Genomic DNA, 21,530 nt, shown 5'->3' on the forward strand with positions numbered 1-21,530 from the left:
GCAGGGACTCACGTGCTGCCACCACCTGAGGAGCTTCCACTTGAAAGCTGACCAGAAATGAGCAGGAGGCGCCCGCTCCCGTCAGGGCAGAGGTGGCTGGGGGGTTCAGGGCAGTCGGGAAAGGGATGGAGGCCGGGGTGAGAGCATGGACTCTAACCTGCCTCCGGGGCAGTGGGCCGGATGGGTGTGAGGGCACGATCCCAGAGAATAAAGCTCAGGCTTCTCGGCTGGCAAAGAACCCTAGCAGACAGACAGAAGGACAACTGTGCAGTAATGGGCGCATGGACTAGAAGGTTTATTGGGTTACTGGGCGTGGGGAGGGGGTGCCAGCCATGCATGCAGCCAACCCAAGCTTACTCCCTGGCACTGCAGAGAGGGCCTGAGCCCTGCCAGAAGTGATTCCTGAGCACTGCTGGGTGACCCCCAAAATAAAAATTACTAAAAAATCGAAAAAACAGTAGGGCCAGAGTGATAGGACAGCGGGTAGGGTATTTGCCTTGCATGTTGCTGACCCAGGTTCGATACCGGCACCCCATAGGGTCCCCCAAGCACCACCGATGGTGATCCCTGAATACAGAGCTGGGATAACCCCTGAGCATTGCAGGTACACAAAAAAGGCAAAGAAACCCAAAATCACTGAGAAGTGGACTGTGGGTCTGGACTAGGGTCAAGGGTACAGGGCTCAGTCAAGGCAAGGGGTTGAAGGGTGTGGGAGGGGAAGCCACGTGGTGTAGCTGGGGGTGCAGGGGGAGCAGGGCCCCGGCCAGACTGTCTTTTGACTGGCTTTTGAGGGGAGAGGTGGTCGGGTGGTAAGGAGGTTGGCGGAGCTGCCCCCGACTTGTGGCAGGGACTCTGCCAGGAGCGGCTAAGCGGGGCAGCCAGGGGCCCATGGGCATGGGGATGGGCCAGGCTGGTGCTCAGCAGCCAGGACCCCCAGGACTGGGAATCCCCAGCCTGAACCCCCACTCTGACGCAGGGAGGGCAGGAGCAGAGGGGTCCCTGCGGCCTCAGTCCGGCCCCCGGCTCTGGCTCAGATGCTGCCGGCGATGCCGCAGGAGTTCGGTGGGCGTGAACAGGAAGTGCTGCCCACACTCCGTGCAGTGGTAAGGCCTCTGCAGGGCAGACGTCTTCGGTGGGGGCTCGGGGGCCACATCCTCAGCCCCTAGGGAAGAGCAGAGGGAGACCGTGGGGGAGGCACTCCTGCACTGGACATCAAAGCCCCCGGCATAGTGGGACCCTGCAGTTCTCCCCAGGCCTTGCCTCCTCCAGGAAGCCTTTCTACACACACACACATACACACACACACACAACCTGCAATTCTCCCCAGCCAGCCTGGCCTCCTCCAGGAAGCCTTCCTACACACACACACACACACACACACACACACACACACACATATACACACACACACACAACCTGCAATTCTCCCCAGCCAGTCTTGCCTCCTCCAGGAAGCCTTCCTACACACACACACACACACACACACATATACACACACACACATATACACACACACACACAACCTGCAATTCTCCCCAGCCAGTCTTGCTTCCTCCAGGAAGCCTTCCTACACACACACACACACACACACACACACACACACACACACACACAACCTGCAATTCTCCCCAGCCAGTCTTGCCTCCTCCAGGAAGCCTTCCTACACACACACACACACACAACCTGCAATTCTCCCCAGCCAGTCTTGCCTCCTCCAGGAAGCCTTCCTACACACACACACACACACAACCTGCAATTCTCCCCAGCCAGTCTTGCCTCCTCCAGGAAGCCTTCCTACACACACACACACACACACACACACACACACACACACACATACACACACACACACACAACCTGCAATTCTCCCCAGCCAGTCTTGCTTCCTCCAGGAAGCCTTCCTACACACACACACACACACACACAACCTGCAATTCTCCCCAGCCAGTCTTGCCTCCTCCAGGAAGCCTTCCTACACACACACACACACACACACACACACATATACACACACACACACAACCTGCAATTCTCCCCAGCCAGTCTTGCCTCCTCCAGGAAGCCTTCCTACACACACACACACACACACACACACACACACAGAGCAAGGCTTGACTCATTGCCCTGGGGGATGAGACAGAGGGAGACAGGTGGCCGTTGGATGGGGTCTGGGTAACCCGAAGGCTGTCTCTTCTGTAAACTGGGGAGCTGGGTGCTACAGGCCGTGGCTCTCCTGGATGAGAGAGAGGTCAAGAGAGGCAAGAAACAGACCAGAGGGACAGTGGGCCGGAGCGTGAGCCAGACCCATAGGGCTCTGCCGTGGCAGTGCCAGCTCCAGGCCTGGGGACAGAAGGGATGGGATGGGCAGAGGATGCGAGGTCTGTGCGTGGACAGCGGGGGTCTCACCTGGGGTGCTGTCCGGGGCTGCAGGGCAGCTGTTCTCGTGGGCCATGCGCTCCAGGGGTGTGAAGGGCATGTGCAGGGCGCAGTGCGGGCAGGTCCAGAAGGTGCGGAGACAGTCACTGTACAGGTCCCTGTCGCTCTGCAGCACGGGGAGTCAGATCAGCCCGCCCGCCCCACGCCCACCCACAGCCCAGGACCCTCCCCAGAGCCCTGCGGGTGGGGGACAGGCCAGCCCCTCTGAAGCGGCGGCCTGAGAGGGAGTGCAGTTGGTAGGAGGGAGGGGATCCCTGGAACCTTGTCTGAGGGGGGCCCTGCTCACCGCAAGGCAGTTGTAGGTGAGGAAGTCGGTGACCGCGTAGCCCCCTTTGGTGGGGTGTGGAGACAAGGGGGCGCTGCCAAAGAGGCCAGGGAGACTCGGGGTGGCCGTGACGGTCTGAGGTCCCACATAGAGGTTCTGGGTTTCCAGCCCTGTGAGCCGCCGAAGGCTGTAGGGAACCTGAGGGAGGAGAAAGGAGTGGGAGAGAGGCGGGGAGAGTCTCAAGCACCTGGAGACTCCGGGCCTGAAGGCCACCCTGCACGTCCAGGGACGCCGGCTGCTGGTCCAAGCCAAACCCAACCTGGTTTAGGCTGGTCTAACACCCACCCTGATGCCATCTCCCACGTCAGGCGCTCCCGGAACCCAGACTCACCTTGGAGGCTGCGAACTGCAGCAGCTCCCTGCTCAAAGCTGCCACCTCTTTGCGGTTCTCCAGGGCCGCCTCCTCCTCCTCCTCGTCCTCCTCGTCCTCCTCCTCGTGCCGCCGCCGTCCCCGGGCCTGGCGGGACAGCTGCCGGTCCAGGGCCCGTTCCCAGCGGGCCCGGATCCGCAGCGAAGCTGCCAGCAGCCGGACTGCGCCATCTGTGTCTGCGAGCTGCAGCTCCAGCCAGCCGTCAGCCACCAGGCGGGAGCAGTCACCGTTGGTGTCCAGGGAGGAGCTGAACAGCAGGAGGGACTGGGACAAGGGGACAGCAGCGTGAGCGACACGGAGGCCAGCTGAGAGCCTACCCCGCTGGGCTCCTGCCCACGCCACCCAGCTGTCCGTCTACCCACCTCCATCCACCTGCCCACCCCCATCTGTCCATGCACCTGCCGCTCCACTCACTTCCATCCCCCTGTCCACCTGTCTGTCCCTCCACATGCCCATCCTCTGACCTCTGTCTGTCCACCCTCTGTTCGTTCATCCACCTGCCCATCCGCCTCCTGTCTGCCCGCCAGCTCCCACAGACATCTGCCGCTCACCATCCCTGAACCAGACATCACTGGGCCTGGAGCCTCAGGTGACAAGACAGGCCCCGCCCACAAGGCTGATGAGGGCCACAGAGATGTTCTAGATGGTTCTGAAGGCGGGAGCCTCCTTGTGGCCCTGAGGCATTGCGCCCTGCCCCTGACCTGCTCCGTCTCTTCCTTCAGCTCTTGGGACAGCTTCACTGGGGGGAGCTAGAGGCCAGGGTGGTCCAGTCCGAGAAGCCGCCCCATCACCGTGTAGGGGGATGGGGCCTGGCGGGGGAGCCCCAAGGGTTTCTCCCAAGCCTCTGTGCCATGGTCACAGCAGGGCTCCTGCCAGGGCACAGGGCACCAGGGCTCGGCCTGAGACAGGGTACATGGGCCTGGGCTCCAGTCCACAGTGAGTGCCATGGGCTGATCTGGGGTCTAGAAGCACGGGGGCACACGCCACACACACGCCACACACATGCACCACATGCACACACACATACACACATCACATGTACACATACACAAAAATGCCACACACACACAAACCCATGTACCACATGCATACACATATACACATATGCATACACGCACCACATGCACATATACACACGTACAGGCACACACACACATTATCACATCCATACATTCCACACACGCACATACACACATGTGCCACATGCATAAATGCACACACCACATGCACACACATATGCACACCATATACACATTATACACATGCGTACACATACTTTATATGCCTCACACATACACACATACACACTAATCTGGGCACTGAGCATACATATAAATCACACACACGTGTGCAACCCCCACACACACCCCTTACACACGTACACCACACACCAGTCACCCCCCTGCCAACTGCGCGAGGTCCTGCTCCTGCCCCCGCCCCGCTCACCTGCAGTGCGGGTATGCGGACACAGTTGACTAGGTAGGGCTTGGTGGTCTCTAGCAGGGAGACGAAGGCGAGGAGCTGGTGGCGGCTGCTCATCCGGCCCCTGTCGCCTGCGGGTCAGGGAAGTGCAGCGGCTGAGGGAGGCCCGGACTCACCCTCCCAGCGCAGGTCCCGAGCACAGCCAGTCACCCCGACCCCCGAGCTGGGAGTGGCCAGGCGCCTCAGTGCTAATCTGCTGCCAGAAGAGCTGTCTGTGGCCCTAGGGTGACACCAGGGTCCTGGTTCATCTGGGGGCAGTTCCCACAGCCCGTCTGGCTCACCCTACCTTGGCTCCCCTCAGCTGCAGCCTCCGGCTCCTGGGGGTGCAGCACCTCAGGGCTGTTGGTGAAGACGCAGGTGGGGTGTAGCACAGCGCCCTGCTTGGCACGTGTGTGGAAGATCTGGGGACAAAGGTGGCCGTGACAGGGTGGTACCTCCCTCCCCACAGCCCTCTGGGCCAGGCTCCCTCCAGTCACAGCTCAGAGCTTCCTCCTCCTGGATGCTCTACTGGCCCCCCCCCCCAGGCTAGGTCAAGTTCCCTTCCAGGAACCCGAGCCAATGGGCTCCATCATCCCTGTCAAAGTGGGGATGGTCTGTGCCCTCACTGGACACTGGGCCACACAAGGGCAGGGTCGTCCCTGTTGAGTGACCGAGAAGCCCAGAGGGCCTGATGGGGGATGGCGCACCTGGTCCGAGTCCTTCCGACTGCTGTTGAGGGGGTCAGGGAGGGCGAGCTGGGGGTAGAGGCCGCGGCCCAGCACCAACTTCAGCAGGGCCAGCTGGTCCCGTGTCAGGTCCTGTGCCGAGCGCGCGGCCGCCTGCAGCTGATCCAGGCTGTGCCGGAGTTTGAACTTAACGTCCTGGCGGGGGGGAGGGGGAAACAGCGGCTTCCTGGGGGCTCAGAGATCCCAGCGACTGGCCCTTGGGTGAGGACAGGCCCGCCCCAGTCACCCACCTGGATGTCCACGCTGTCACCGGTACCCCCGGTGGCCCTGCGATCAGGATCCTCATCGCTGGAGCCGCCGTCCAGACCCTCGTCCAGCCGCAGGACCTTGCGCCGGCGTCCCCCACCCGCGTCATGCTGCCGCTTCAGCTGGTACAGGGCCCGGCGCTCCCTGCGAGCCTGCAGCCGGCTGTAGCTGTCCCCCTGCTCTGGCACCCTGGCCCCCGCCAGCAGCCCGTGGTCCTCCAATAGCTCCTGGGGGACGGGGGGGGGGGCAGGTTGAGTGAGGGACAAAGGGACAAGGGTGGCAGGGGATGATGGGGGGCTTTGGCTACCCACTGTCCTCAATTTCCCTTCTGAACCAGTTTCTTCCTGTGGAAATTGGAGCCTGGGGGCCCCGAGGAGCTGTATGACCTGGCTGGCCTCTGCAGGGGGCGGGGGTCCATCTGATGGGGTGAGGGTCCCATCCCCGAGGGGCCCACTCTGACCTGCACCTGCTCCCGGGTGTGTGGGGGACCTCAGAATAGCACCAGGAGTAACAGGGAACCCAGTGGAAAAGGCCGTGTCCAGCACAGAGGCGTGACCAGAACCCCAGGAGGTGGAGAACAGGAGGTGGATAGACTCTCCAGGGCCCACCCAGACCTCCCTGATGACCCTGCCCCTTCCCCAATGCCCCTCCCTTCCGTGGCCCCACCCCTCCTGAGGGCCCCCGACCCTCCCAGTGGCCTAGCTTGTTCCGGATGGTGCCACCCCCTCCCCAATGGCCACACCCAGTTCCAGTGGCCCCAATCCCACCCCTCACCCTGAACTGGCGCCGAAGGTTGGCCATCTCGTACAGCCTGTGCTCCTCTATGCCCCGGCGGCGGCACCACTTGCGGGAGTTGCTGCCCCGTTCTGATTTCACCTGGACAGGGGGACGGATACACACAGGCTGGAGTGCTGAGGCCTGGCCACGTGGGAGCCCAGGGGAGGACAGAGGTCCCGCTGAGGCCAAACTAGGGCCACTGAGAAGGCAGCTGGAACATCCACCCTCTTCCTCCTTCCAGGATCTGGCTCCACTGCCCCCTCCAAGAGGAAGCCCTCCCAGACCCAGGAACTGAGTCAGGTATTTCCACTGGGTGCTTAGTCCCTTGCACTCCCATGGCTGACACTCTGGGTGGTGACCGACCAGGGCCGAACCTCCTCCCCTGCCTGGGACAAATGCGGGGTCACTACTGGATCCCCAAGCCCTGTCTAGGGCGGGAGAGGCTGAATCAGAGAGGAGGCGATGGACACTGGCCCCAGGAGCCTGCCCTCTGCCAGTGCAAGGCCTCAAACCCGCAGGAATGGGCAGAGGCACAGAGGCCCTGAGCCTACAGGGCTAGTGTCCTGGTGTGCAGCGGGGAGACAACACTGGGGGCTGGAGCTCCCAGAGGCCCCCGACCCACAGGACGGGCTGCGGGCTGGCCCGCGCCCAGTACTCACCTGCACCCACGCGTTGAAGACATTGAAGAGCGTGAATGGGTCTCCCTGGTCACTCTCCAGGCTCCGCCGGGTCCCTGAACTCTCAGGGTTGCTCTGGGCGCTGCGGGGGAAGGGCGACTGCACGCTGAGGGCAGCGGCGATGGTGAGCACCGGCTCCGCCAGGCTGAACAGCGAGCCCAGGATGAGCATCTTCCCTGCAGGCCGTGGACACGAGTCAGACGTGCCCCCATCCCTGGCCTCCAGCTTTCTTGCCCAAAGAGCCTCGGAAAACAGAGGGACAGAGGCCAACCCTCTGTTGTGCTCCCAGTCAGGGGGGCACAAGCCCTGCTGAGGGAGTGGTCAGTTCTGTTTTGTCCGCTGCCAGCTCCCAAGCTCAGAGTGCCCAGAGGAGTCAAGCCTGAGCAAGAGGAGGTGGGGCCAGAGCGGAAGGGGGAGGAGCCATAATAGAAACGGGCGGGGCTAAACCATAAATGGGCGGTGCTGGGGCAGGGCCACAAGGGAGAGGAGGGGCCAGTGCAGGAAGAGGCGGTGTTGGGACAGGAAGAGGAGGGACCGGGAAGGAAGTGGTGGCCCCTGGGTCAGTCAGGTTGCCTTCAAGGGGACCTTTACCAATGACAACATCCACAGGCAGCTGGGCCAGCAGGGACCCGATGGGGGTGAGGGCTTCTGAGCTGTCCAGGGCACCCTGGTCCCGGAGGTAGAGTATGGCCGTTTCCAGGCTAGCAGCTGGTGGGGGCTCGATGAAAGGGAAGGTACGGGGGTCCCCCACACTCATGCTCTTCATCTGCAATGAGAAGCAACCCCCAGCAATGGGGCATTCACGAGCCACCGTGGAACTAGCTGGGGTTCCAGGATCACCATGCAAGCCTGCTGGTTAAGAGGCAGAGATGGTGCCACCACCTGTCTGTCCACTGGTTTGTCTGCCTGCCCACCCCACCCCTGAGGCCCTGGTGGGATCACAGCGCACCCATCTCTTTCTCAGCTCCTGCCCTACCAAAGGAAGGACGGGCAGTGCCCCTGGGCTGGTCCCAAGACAATCCCGAGCACCCCAGGGTGCAGCCCTGGCTGCCCCCAAGCACTGCATGGCCCGAGCCACATCTGCCACATCTGGTTCTCAGGACATTGCACAGAACTGCTGGCCCTGTTGCCCACCAGTTGCCAGGAGGGACCCCAGATTCCCTGAGCACCACTTGGAAGGCCCCAAAAGAGAACCGGAGCTGGTCTGGTACAGTGGATAACGGCCAGGCCCTCTGGGCAGGTCGGTGATCTGAGAGCAGAGAAGTCACAGCCAGTCCTGGGACTCAGCCATTCTCACTGAGTAAGGCGACCAGCTGGTCTGGCCCTGACCAGAAGTCCCAGTGCCCCTGGCCATCAGTCCACCATGCTTGGTGATGTCTGCAAGGCTTGTTCAGGACTCAGGGCTTGTTCAGGACCTTTATGTTAGGGGCTGGGGGCAGGTATGCCACACTCCTGAAGCCTGGGGTCACAGTGCACATGTGACCTGGCTGAGCCTAGACAGAACAGGAGGTCAGCTGGGGGACTTCCAGGAAAGCATCCCCCAGGCCTTAAAAACCAGAGTTATAGGTAGCTGGGAGACAGCTCGGGACAAAGTGGTGCCTTGCCCAGAGTCACTGGGTTCAATCCCCAGCACTGACAGAAACAACGAAAAAGAGAAACTGGGGTGGGGCTAAAGCGACTGTAGAGTAGGTTGGGCCCTTGCCTTGCACATGGCCAGCCCAGGGTTTGATCCCCAGCATCCTATATGGTCTCCCAAGCCCTGCCAGGAGTAATTCCTGAGCGCTAATCAGGGAATAAGCCCTGAGCACTGCCGGGTGTAGCCACAAAACAAAGGAGAGGGTGAGGGAGAGGGTGAGAGAAAAAATATCCGGCTAGGGATGATTTCGTGGTAGAGCAGAGCCAGCACCCCGTGATGTGCCAAGTGTGGTCCCAGCCACACTGAGGTTAGAATGTGGTATCGGGCCCTCCACAGTCGAGCATGCCAACCGTCACCAGCAAGCCACACAGGGAAGGGAAAGTGGAAATGCTGGCTCAGAAAAGTCAGCGGGGACGGGGAGGCGGGGCAGGGCTAGCACATGCCTGACCTCTGTCCTATCCCCAGCACACGAGACCCCGCTGGGCACTGCCCAGGGTAGGCTGAGAACTGTCACCCCCTATCCCCCTTGACCACCGTTTGGAAACCCCCACCCCCACCAAAAAGAATTTGAAAAATAGAATGTACAGGGCCAGAGAGATGCCCCATGGGCTGGAGCACGTGCTTGGCATGCAGGCGCCACCACTGAGCACTGAGTTGGGAGCATCCCGAGAACCACTGGGGGTGGCCCCAAATAAAAACACTAAATACAATAAAATGCATGTTGGTCATTCTGTAAGTGGCTCATCTGTTACAGCTGCCAAACCAAGCAACGCTGACTCCTGAGATTCACACCACTGCATCAAATCTACTGAGAATTTTGTTTTAGGAATTTTGGCGGGGAGGGTTTGGAGGCCACACTCAGAGGTGTCCAGCGGTCACTCCCAGTGGCACTCGGGTCATGCAGTACTGGGGACTGACTCATGAAGAACTTGTGAGCCAGCCTTTGGCCAGCTTCTCAGCCCCAAGAAGCCCCAGATTTGGCGAGTTTTTCTGGGGGGCTGGAACACTCCTGGAGTGCTCAGGGTCAATTCCTGGCTCTGTGCTCAGGGGTCAGGGATCACTCCTGATAGTATTCCAGGGACTCATGTGGTGCCAGGACTCAAGTCTGGGTTGGCATGTGCAAGGTGAGAGCCTTACCCACTGCACCATTCTCCAGCCCCTAAGAAACCCCATGGGTTTTTTGTTTGGGCCACATCCAGCAGTGCCTTAGAGGTTGCTCCTGGCTCAGTGCTCAGGGGTAACTCCCAGAAGTGCTCAGGGGAACATGTGATAGCAGGGATCAAACCAGGATCTTGGCCGTTGCTGCACACACCATGCACACGCCACGTTTCGTGCCCTCCCTCCTGCTCTCAGGTCCAGAAACCCCAGTGTTGTTTTTCTGTTTGTTTTTGGGCCACACCCAGTGATGCTCAGGGATTTCTCCTGGCTCTGCTTTTAGCAATTACTCCTGACAGTGCTCAGGGCACCCTACAGGATGCTGGGGGTCAAACCTGGGTCGGTTGTGTGCAAGGCCAGACTCCCTCCCCACTGTCCTGTTGCTCTGGCCCTAGAAACCCCAGTTTAAAAGTACATCTCACTGAGGTGTCAGCTGAGCATTCTGACTGAGGGTAATGGAAACATTCTCCAAACTGCGTAAGACCAAAAGTGGCCTTTCCTGGCCCTAACACATGGGGTGCAGCTGACCCACCTCCCGCCCCTCCCCCCCAGCCCTGGCCCCCAGGCGATACAACCCTCCCTGCCATGTGCTCACCTGCAGCACCAACGCGTCCAGGGCGACCCTCCGAATCTCTGGGACAGGGTAGGGGGCGAAGGCATCGTAGTCAGACTCGGCATAGAGCCGGAAGCAGACGCCGGGTCCAGTACGGCCGGCACGGCCCTTGCGCTGCTCGGCACTGGCCTGGCTGATCCAGAATTCCTGCAGCCGCTGCAGCTTGGCCTGCGCGTCGTAGCTCATTTCCTTCACCTTCCCTGGGGGACAGAGGGCAAGTGGGGAGGGGAGCAGGCTCGCCCGGAGGCCTGGGACTGACCCCAACGGCATGTCCACTTCCTCTCTCATTCCCTCCTTTGTTCTCTTTAGTGTTGGTGACATACACTTGAGCAGTTACTCCAGGCCAGGTCTGTGACCAGGCAGAGGGCACAGCGGCAAGCCCAGGGTCCCTGGACCCAGCACCCATCACTTTATCCCCTGTACCCTAAGAGCCACCGGTTGGCCTGCTGCAGTGCTGGGAGATGGGCAGCACCCAGAACTCCACAGGACTTGCAAGTCTGTGTGACGCTGAGCACTTTACTCAGATTCCATCAGGGCATGTGAGTGGTGGAATGTTCCAGCACCGTGACCTGACAGACAGTCAAGGGTATCTGGGCTGACACCAATGTCTGAGCTCCAGGGGACCTTGGCACTCAGGGGGAGGGGGGCAAGGGAGGCCTCCCCAGTGGGGAGACTTTTCTTTTTCTTTTTTTTTTTTTGGGAGGGGGCCCACACCCAGTGATGCTCAGGTGTTTTTCTTGGCTCTGCACTCAGGAATCACTCCTGGCGGTGCTCAGGGGAACAAATGGGATGCTGGGGATCGAACCTGGGTTGGCTGTGTGCAAAGCAAACTCCCTCCCTGCTGTACTATTGCTCTGGCCCCTCAGTGGGGAGACTTTTATGCAAGGCCTGGATGGAGGAGAAGGATCAGGGTGCAGGGCTCGGTGGAGAAAGACAGCCTCAGTGGAGTCAAGTACGTGCAAAGGCCCTGCAGCAAGCCACGCTGGGGCGTCTGAGAAAGGGTGAGGTGCGGCCACAGCTCAGAGCTCCGAATGGCGCCCACAATCTGCTCCAGCCTGGGGGCTGGTGGGGGAGCCCTCACGACATGATGCACACATCTCAAACCCCATGCTGCTGGCCAGGACCCTGGAGTGGCTCTTACCAGAATCCACCACAAAGCGGATGCCATCAATGGTGACCGAGGTCTCAGCAATGTTGGTGGACAAGATGCACTTCCGGACTCCAGGGGGCGCCACATCAAACACCTGGGGGCAGGTGAGCAGGCACTGAGGACCCCTGCTTGCCTATATTCCTCTGAACCCTGCTTTTCCAGGCAAGTGGAGGAGGGGGCAAGTGTTTGGGCATCCCCCGGCTGCTCAGGGATCATGGGACCCTACAGGGGTGTCGGGGGCAAAGTACCCTCAAAGACCATGCGACACCTGCACGAGGAAACTGATGTGCTCGAGGACCCTCTGGTGCCTGAGACATGAGCCCCCCAGTCCCCCTCCAAGTGCTGGCAACCAGGCAGCCTGCTGCTGGCCTGCCTCCCCCCATGAGCTGCCCCTGGGGTACTGGGGGCCATGCTGGGCCTTCCTGCAGACCCTCCCCCCCCACACACACACACACGTTACCTTGTCCTGGTCAGCAACAGACAGGGCACTGTGCAGGGGCAGCACCACCCAGCGCTGCGTGCTGGCTGCGTAGGTCTGTGCGGCCTCTAGCACGGAGCTGATCTCGGCCATCCCGCTGAGGAACACGAGCAGGTCCCCCCGCTCCTCGGCCGGGTACTTGTGGTCGATGGCCTCCAGCACCCGCAGGAAAGGCCGCGGGTCCAGCTTCTCAGGCTTGGACGTGGCCCCGGCTGCCTCCTTCTCCGGTGGCTGGTATATGACCTGTGAGGGGACAGTGCCCTGTCGCTGCAGCCCAGTCATGCACGGAGGGAATGGGCCACATGTGGACGGGGTCGGGACATCACAGAGACACAGCAGCGTGGCACTGGGGGGCTCCAGGTGCTGGGATGACTCTCTCATTTGCGGGGCCTGGCTCTTACTCCCAGCTCAGTGCTTGTGGGATCTGTGCTACCAGGGATCAAACCTACACGCCAAGTGTGTGCAAAACGGAAGGGCGGGGAGATGATTCAGTGACCAGGGAGATGCTTGGCATGTCTTGGGGGGTAGAGGTCAAATCACAGTACCCCAGAGCACCCCCCCCCAACATCACATCAGCATAACTGAGGCAATTACTGCTGAGAGCAACTCCCAGATCCAGTGAGCACTGCTGGGGAGAACTCCCCTCCACCACTCTCCCCCTGAAAGGGGGAAGAGCATGCAGCCTTCATGGAAAAGACGAGAAGTGAGGGCTGTGGGTGGGGAGAAGAAAGGACAGAGGAAGGGCGCCAGCCTTGCACGGAGCTGACCGGAGTTGATCTCCCACACGGTACAAAGTCCCCTGAGCCCCGCCAGGAGCAGCCTCGGCACCAGCAGGTGTGGCCTCCAAACCCACGGAGGGAGGAGATGGAAGCCCGCGAGGGGCCAGCACTGACCGTGATGGGAAAGAGCCGCCCGGGAACCTGCAGCACCGGGGCCCCGCCGAAGTACGTGGAGAAGAGAGCCGTGTTGATGGTGGCGGACATGAGCACCACCTTGAGGTCGGGCCGCCGCGGCAGCAGGCCCCGGAGCACCCCCAGCAGGAAGTCGCTGTGCAGCTGCCGCTCGTGCACCTCGTCCACGATCAGCACCTGGTACTGGGGCAGGCCCGGCTCGCGCTGGATCTGCCTCAGCAACAGCCCCACCGTCAGGAACACGATCTTGGTGGCGGCCGAGCGCGTGCTCTCAAAGCGAATCTGGTAGCCAACCTGCAGGGCCAAGGGGAGGGGAAGGGAGTGTGGGCCTGGAGGGTGCCCCAGTCCCTGCAACCGAACTTCTGAGCAAGGCCCTCTGCGAGCTGAGGCCCCGCGCGTGTGTGTGACTCCCATCAACGGCGGGAAGGAAGGAGGCAGCGTGGGTTCATGCTGTACACCGTGCACGAGAGCCCATTCCTACCTGCTCTCCCACGGATGAATCCCACAGGCTGGCACTGAGCAGCAGAACCAGACCCACACCCAACAGTGCTTGGGGCTGACTCCTGCAGGGCTCAGGGACCATACAGGGTGCTGGAGCCTGAACTCAGGTTGGCCATATGCAAGGCAAGTGTCCTCCCCGCTATACTGAGTCCTTCAATAACATTCTTTTATTTTTTTGGCTTTTGGGGTCACACTCGGTGATGCTCAGGGATTACTGCCCCTGGCTCTGCACTCAGGAATTACTCCTGGTAGTGCCTGGGGGATCATAAGGGATGCCAGGGATCGAACTCGGGTCCACCACATGCAAGGCAAATGCACTACCCATTGTTCTATCACTCTGGCCCGAACTTCAGTAACTGAAGTGGAAGAGCGAGGATCAGCACCCTATAAACCCTTGTTTATTACTAGGACTGTTAATTAGTGCCCTCTTAAGAAAAAGAGTGAGGGGCCAGAGTGATAGTATAGTGGCGAGGGTGTTTTCCTCACATACAGCTAACACAGGCTCAATCCCCTGTACCTCATGTGGCCTCCCAAGAATGGTCAGGAGTGATTCCTGAGTGCAGAGCCAGGAATTACTGGGTGTGCATTGCTGGGTGTGACCCCCAAAAAGCAAAAATAAATAAATAAAAGATTGAGGGACCAGAGTGATAGTACAGTGGGTGGAGCATCTGCCTTACATGTGGCCAGCCTAGGTTCAATCGCAGGCACCCAAGATGGTCCCCCAAGCAACATTAGCAGTGATCCCCTGAGCACAGAGCTAAAAGAAAGCCCTGAGCACCACTAAGTGGGCCCCCCAAAACAAAAACAAAGAATTAAGGTCCAGAAAGACAGCTCACCGGGCTGAGCATGTTCCATGGTGGACCACCGGGTTCCATCCCCAGAACCACAGCATCCCGAGCTGGGAATAAACCCCAAGTACAGAGCCAAGAGCAGTCCCTTCCCCAACAAAAGAGAAGAGAAGGCTGATGAGCATTTAAGACATTTCCAGTTGCTTGCTGTTAGTGATGTTTATCATCTGCACCACCTCTGAGCCAGCCTGTAGAGAAATTTCTACAACAGTGGTTGCTGGGTTGGAGGGCCAGCCTGGGTGACATTGGTGACTGGGCGCTGTCCACTCACCTGGGCGCCGTACTGACTCAGGCTCTCGAAGCCAACGCGCTTGGCCAGTGAGATGCAGGCGATACGCCGGGGCTGGGTGCAGGCCACGTGGCTGAAGCCCGCAGCCAGCAGGTACTGGGGCACCTGCGTGGACTTGCCACAGCCTGTGTCACCTGCCACCACCACCACCTGGTGCTCCTTCAGCATCTGCAGGAGGCGCTGCCCGTACTGGGCAATGGGCAGGGCCGCCCGCTCCCGCTGCAGTTTGGCCAGCCGCCCAAACGCCTGCTTCTGCCCAAAGTCCAGGTAGTGGACTAGGGCGCGGCGGAACTCAGACACCCGGTCTGGGGGTAGCTGGCTGCCGGGACCCCGAGAGCCCCGGGTGTCGGGCCCCAGCACGGAGAGGTTGATGCGGTAGCGAGCGTCATAGGTGCGGGGCAGGTCAGCGAATGCCGGGACCTTGGATGTGGCCTGCCCATGGTCCTTCTCCTCCCGGTGGGCTGTCCGGAGACTGTGAAATCTCTGCAGGTGCTCAAAGAAGGTCCAGAACTTCTGGCACTCCTCGGAGCCCTGGTGGATATAGTCCCCCTCACCAAAGAAGGCCTCCTCAAAGAGCCGGCGCGTCTCCGGGCAAGTCCAGTCCCAGCTCTGGCAGGCTGCCTCCTCCCGGGGGGCATGGTGCCGGGCTCGGGGTTCCCCGCTCTCCCTGGCTCTGGGAGGAGGCATGCTGCGGGAAGCTCACCGCGCCAGGCCTGAGCACATCCGGTATGGGGCTTTCACGCACCCCCCATGCCTGAGTCTGCACCAGGCACCAACCACCTTCTCCAAGAGCTGATGGTCCTCGATGCCGAGGGCACAGAACCACCCCAGGTGATGAGCGGCAGAGCGGGTCAGAGTTGGTGACACAGAGGGACCTCACGACTCCGGGACAGGTGTCTGCGGGTCACACAGGCTCACTCTCCTCGGTCGGCAGGCCCTGAGTGTTTAGAAGGGAAACAGGAAGGTGTTCATGTGTCACGGTAAACACGGGTCACGTAATAGGTTAGAGGGAGATGCAGCCACACACCAGACCCCAAACCTTCCCCAAGCGGCCACAAGCCAAGGTGACAGGCATTTTACCAGGCCTCGACCCCCACTGCAGTCCGGTCATGAGGATCTGAGGGACGTGAGAAGATGAGGGGTCAGGGGTTAGGACACCAGGAAGCTGGAGACTACTTCCCCTGTGAGGTCGTTTTGTTTCCCTCTGGGAGGCCTATTCCTGCCTACTTTGTTTTTGGGTCACACTCGGCTGTGCTCAGGGGTCTCTCCTAGCTGGGCTCAGGGAACCATGGAGGGTGACAGGCAGAGCCCGGCAGCTGCATGCAAGGCAACACCTTCCCCACTGTCCTACTGATCCAGCGTCTATCTACCTCTTATGGAAACAGCGCCCACCTTTGAGGGCAGCCCTTCCGGAGTCCACCATGCAGTTCTGCCCACCGTTGTCCCTCATGGCTCGAAAAAGGACAAATGTCTTGCCAATCACCACTTTTCCTTGAACACACGTGACCAAGGACTGCCAATGATCAGCTGCCCCTATAACTGGCCCTTAGGGAGACTTTGGTCTTTTGGGTCACATCCAAGCAGTGCTCTGGGCTGACTCCTGGCTCTGCACTCAGGGATCAATCCTGGCAGGGCTCGAACAACCATATGGGGTATTGGGGATCAAACCCAGGTCGGCCACACGCAAGGCAAGTGCCCTACCTGCTGTCCATGAGTTTAATCTTTATTATTTGGGTTTAATCTTTATTATTTGGGGGATAGAACACAGGCCACACCTAGAGGTGCTGAGGGCTGACTCCTGGTTCTGTGCTCAGGGGGGACCATAAGCAGTGCCAGGAACAGATGGTTTGGTGCTCCATTTTCTCCTGATGGTGCTCACGAGCAATCAGGCCAAATCTGGCAGTGTTCTAGGGGGCCACAGGGGACAGAAATGCTTGCCTGTCTTCCCTGCTCGTCACACCATCATTTTACTGAGTGCTGGTAAAGGAAGCAGCACAGGGCAGCGTAATGCAAATCTTGGGATTCAGGCTTCATTTAGCTCCTTTTTTCCTTTATTTTTGAGGGCAAGTGGAACCATACCCTGTAATACTGGGGGGGTCATGCAAGGTATGGGGGGGTTGAGTCAGGGATGCTGTCTACTCCCCTTTTTCTTTCTTTTAATGGCATCTGGTTTATTTTCATTCATGTTTTTTGGAGGGGCACATTTCGGTTAATGTTTTTTTTAAGGGGTACACGCAGTAGTGGTCAGGGGTTACCCTTGGCTCTTGCCCTCTCTCATTTCCCTTTGTTTAGGGGAGAGTGGGAGCGGGGTGGGTTTGAGGACTACATCCAGCGCTGTTCAGGGAGTGCAGGGATCAAACCCGAGTCACCGCGTGATGCTGGCGCCTCTATCCCCCATCCCTGGCCCCCTTGTCCCATGTTTGAAATGTGCATTTTCGCAATCTGGCTCCCCACTTCCGTATTCAAACGAGACCCTGGACTTCTCAGCCGTTTGCCCTAATTCCCCCAGCTCTGTCGCTGCCCTTCTATGCCCCCCCCCCCCCCCCAGTCCCCGTTCAGGGCTGCTTGCCCCCGCCCCGTGCCCGGCCCCGGCCTCGTCGACTCCCCGAGTCCCGCTCTCCCTCCCGAGGGTCGCGTCCCGCCACTTCTCCTCTACGATGCGGCCCCCGGCCCCTGCACCTCCCCAGCCCCAGGTGTGGCCACGCGTCTCCCGCCCTGCGCGCCCCTGCCGCGCCCGAACCCCATCAGCCTCCGGCTCCCTGACTCTCAATAAAACTGTTTCCCTCCTCGCACTCCCTCGAAGTTTCTCGGAGCTCGCCCCCGGGAGGTCCCCGCAACCCGCCCCACTCCAAGCCGGCAGCTGCCGCCACGGCGCCCCGCCCCCCCTCACCTCGCTAGCATGGGCAAATCCACTTCCGGTCTGCGGCGCCTTCCTAGGCCTGAAGTGCCTCTGCGCCTGCGCACGCCAACGTCACGGCCCGCTCCCCGCCCCTCTGCCCGCCGTGGAGCCAATGGGCAGGCCCACAGTGCGCCTGCGCACTGAACACACTAGGGCTTCCTTTTGGTTTCTGGAGGCGCTTTTGATGACGCTGCGCCCTCTGGGGGTCGGTGGAGGCGCTGCGGAGGAGACTTGGACTTCCCTATCTCTTGTGGAGGGGACCATAGAGTCACGAGTGCCACCAGGAATGATTCCTAAGTGTAGAGCCAGGAGTTAAACTGAGCATCACCAGATGTGGCCCGCAAATAAAGACAAAATGTTGGAGCTGGAGCCATAGTACAGTGGGTAGGGCGTGTGCTTGCACACGGCCGACCTGGGTTAGATCCCCAGCATCCCATATGGTCCTGACTACTTCTCAGAGTAACTCCTGAGTACAGAGCCAGTGGTAACCCTGAGCATTGTTAGGTGTGACCCAAAAAGTTTTTTTAAAAAAATAGTTATAGAAACTGGAGCTAGGGCACTTGCCTTGCACAAGGCCAACCCGATTTGATCCCTAGCACCATACAGGGACCTCAGAAGACGCCAGGAATGATCGCTGAACACAGACCTAGGGGTAAACCCTGAGCACCACCACGTGTGGCCCAAAATCAAACAAGAAAAATGTGGGAAGCTGGCCCTTTAACTGACCAAGGGCCTACGGGCCTGTCCTATGTATGGTCATCTTGACCTATTCGACCCAGCGGCAGGCACAGCCTGTGCTATGTATGGTCATCTTGACCTATTCGACCCAGCGGCAGGCACAGCCTGTGCTATGTATGGTCATCTTGACCTATGCGACCCAGCGGTAGGCACAGCCTGTGCTATGTGTGGTCATCTTGACCTATGCGACCCAGCGGTAGGCACAGCATGTGCTATGTATGGTTATCTTGATGTATGGTTATCCTGATGTATGGTTGTCCTGAGAAAACATCTGTCATGGCTGTAACTGACAATGATTAACTTGGTATAAACTTTGTAATGCATGGTATGTCAAACATATAGTCCTAACCATAGATGGACATGACCCTTTTTGTGTAACTGCATTGTGCTTTTCCTGTACTGATAGGTATTTAAGCCCCTGCTGCCCTGAATAAAGTTCTGTTCTGTCCTGTCCTATCTGCTGTCCTGTCTGCTCTGTCCTGTTTTCTCTGCATTGTGTCTCTTGTGTCTTGTGTTCATTCAGTCGGTCCCTTCCTGCACCTACGGACCCTAGGGCCATCTCCACGGGTCGGAGAGTGGTCTGGTGGAGCCCCACGCAACAAAAAGAAGAAAAGCTAGGCATACCGATTTTTCAGATGAAGAAATGCTAGCACGGGGGGGGGGGGGGGGGAAAGGAACTCATCAAAGATTCAGCTAAGCAAGGAACACCTGTCTCCTAACCCGCTAGAACCCCTCTCTGGAAGGAGGGGTTCTAGAAAATCATCAGAGGAGCTGAGATTTGAGGTCATGGAAAGATCAGGCAATCTACAGCCGCGCCCATGCAGCCAAGTCTCCACTTTGAGCTGGATGAATCTCTCCATCTCCTCCTTCGGGAAATGGGAATCCCAGGGTGGAGAAGCAACAGGGGTGCTGGGTGGGGAGTGCAGAACAAGGGCGAGTACTCATCCCATTGGGTCACAGCGGCCTGTGTTCTCTGCGGACTTCCTGGGGGCTGCCCAGAACTCCTGCTTGTAGTGACACAACAGGAAAGGCAGAGGGGAAGTTGGGGCGCGCCCCTCCCCCCTCCCTCCCTGAAGCTCTCAAAAACCAGGTCATTTTCCTGGTGTTTGCATGCATGCGTATTCATGCATATTTTTGTTGATGTTCTGCTCTCAGATGATTTTCTTTGTAGATTTTTTTCTCTTTTTTTATAGGGGTGATGTCGGTGGGCCCCTGTTGGTGGGCCCCACCAGTGACTGATGTGAAGCGGGGAGGATAAAGAGGGTCACTTTAGGGGCTGGAGCGATAGCACAGCGGGTAGGGCGTTTGTCTTGCATGCAGCTGACCCAGGTTTGATTCCCAGCATCCCATATGGTCCCCTGAGCACTGCCCGGGGTAATTCCTGAGTGCAGAGCCAGGAGTAACCCCTTGTGCATCGCCGGGTGTGACCCAAAAAGAAAAAAAAAAAGACAGTCACTTTCTCCCCATCCGCCTCTGCCATCTGGGACCCAGGTTTACTGGGTTCTTGTCTCGCCTCGCAGAAAGGAATTTCAGGAGTAGACAAGCAGTGAAGTAATTAGATTTTATTTGGAAGGGTTTTGCGGGGGAGTGAGGCAGAGAGAGTTAACGCACTCAAGAGAATGCGGGCTTCTCCAAGAATGGAGAGAGAGAGAGAGAGAGAGAGAGAGAGAGAGAGAGAGAGAGAGAACCCCTAAATATATCCCAGCATTAGACATGAAAGTACACATCTCAAGAGGGGAGAAGATGCAGAGATGCGGGCGACACATGTGCTCGGCCATGTGGGCAAAAGCTGCACAAGGGTTCAGGCAACATATGCACGGTCTTCCTTTGTTCAAAGTGGCTTTTATAGGCTCTTCTTGGGTTGTCCTGATCCAGATCGTTCTGGAGTCTTCTTGAGGCTGAATCACTAAAGTTAATTGGATTAAGGAAGAGGTCAGAGGATTTGAGGATCTTCTTGAGGAAGGGTCCAATCTCCTCAGGGTCCACTGCTGAAAGTCTCTGTTTTCCGTATCCACAAGGTGAATCAGCCTTAGAATTTTCCTGCCAGAAGTTTTTTTGACCTAAATTTCATTGCCAAGGGCCTTTCCCTGTCAGTCTGCCAACATCAAGATGATTTTGTCATTAGGCACACACTGGCTGTGACACTCAGACCCCTCAGACTGGACAGAGGAACAGGGCTGAGGGGTTTGCTTTGCCACAGCCCGTCCAGGTTCCATCCCAGCACCCTATATGGTCCCCCAGGCACCACCAGGAGGGAACTCTGAGCACAGAGCCAGGAATAGCTCTTAAGCATCACTAGATGTGACTCAAAAAATGCCTGAACCTCCAAAATAAAACAACATTCAGTATACTGACATCTCCCCCCAAACATATGGTCATCTAATCTTTGACAAGGGAGCAAGAAATGTGAAGTGGAGCAAATTGTTCTGGCAAAACTGGACAGCTACATGCAAAAAAATGGGCTCAGATCTCTGCCTAACACCATGTTCAAAAGTAAGATCAAAATGGATTAAAGACCTCAACATCAGACCGGAATCCATAAGGTACATTAAAGACAAAGTTGGCAAAACCCTCCATGATATTGAATCTAATGGTATCTTCAAAGATGTCACGCCACTGGCCAAGCAAGTGAAAACAGAGAGAGATAAATGGGACTACCTTAAACTAAGAAACTTCTGCACCTCAAAAGAAACAGTGACCAAAATACAAAGGCAGTCTACAGAATGGGAAAGGATATTTGCCCAATACACATCCAACAAAGGGGTTGATATCAAGGATATACAAATTACTGGTTGAACTCCACAAAAAGAAAACATCCAACCCCATCAAAAAAATGGGGTCACGAAATAAATAGAAACTTTCTCAAAGAAGAAATCTGAATGGCAAAAAGGCACATGAGAAAATGCTCTACATCATTAATCATCAGGGAGATGCAGATCAAAACAACAATGAGATATCACCTCACACCACAGAGACTGGACCACATCCAAAAGAATAAAAACAACTGGTGTTGGCGTGGATGTGGCGAGAAAGGGACCCTCCTTCACTGCTGTTGGGAATGCCGACTGGTTCAGCCCTTTTGGAAAACAGTATGGACGATTCTGAAAAAATTAGAAATTGAGCTCCCATTTGACCCAGCAATACCACTGCTGGGAATATATCCCAGAGAGGCAAAAGAGTATAGTCGAAGTGACATCTGCACTTATTTGTTCATTGCAGCACTCTTTACAATAGCCAGAATCTGGAAAAAACCTGAGTGCCCAAGAACAGATGA

The 21,530-nt window shown here is 58.2% G+C and overlaps 1 protein-coding gene across 1 annotated transcript; it reads right to left on the minus strand.

Moving 5' to 3' along the window:
* Positions 1-853: 853 nt before the first annotated feature.
* On the minus strand, positions 854-15,363 carry DHX34 (DExH-box helicase 34). The gene is made up of 16 exons (XM_056135949.1): positions 14,602-15,363; positions 12,964-13,275; positions 12,053-12,313; positions 11,584-11,686; positions 10,425-10,642; positions 7,630-7,804; positions 7,021-7,214; positions 6,359-6,460; positions 5,569-5,811; positions 5,300-5,473; positions 4,900-5,014; positions 4,578-4,684; positions 3,093-3,395; positions 2,723-2,899; positions 2,407-2,542; positions 854-1,162 (listed from the first exon to the last, which is right to left on the minus strand). The coding sequence occupies exons 1-16, from the start codon at positions 15,304-15,306 to the stop codon at positions 1,008-1,010; spliced, it is 3,480 nt and encodes a 1,159-aa protein (XP_055991924.1). The 5' UTR covers positions 15,307-15,363; the 3' UTR covers positions 854-1,007.
* Positions 15,364-21,530: the final 6,167 nt, after the last annotated feature.

This window comes from Sorex fumeus, unplaced genomic scaffold (assembly GCF_029834395.1).
Source record: "Sorex fumeus unplaced genomic scaffold, SorFum_2.1 ptg000122l, whole genome shotgun sequence".
In the NCBI taxonomy this organism is placed as follows: Eukaryota; Metazoa; Chordata; class Mammalia; order Eulipotyphla; family Soricidae; genus Sorex; species Sorex fumeus.

What these genes read in the sequence shown, in the direction of transcription:
- DHX34 (XM_056135949.1), bottom strand. Translation starts at nt 15,306, where the DNA reads ATGCCTCCTCCCAGAGCCAGGGAGAGCGGGGAACCCCGAGCCCGGCAC. An exon ending in GTGACAGCGTGGACATCCAG is followed by an intron (nt 5,474 to 5,568) that starts GTGGGTGACTGG and finishes CCCCCCCGCCAG; the next exon opens with GACGTTAAGTTCAAACTCCG. An exon ending in TCCGCATACCCGCACTGCAG is followed by an intron (nt 3,396 to 4,577) that starts GTGAGCGGGGCG and finishes CCCTTGTCCCAG; the next exon opens with TCCCTCCTGCTGTTCAGCTC.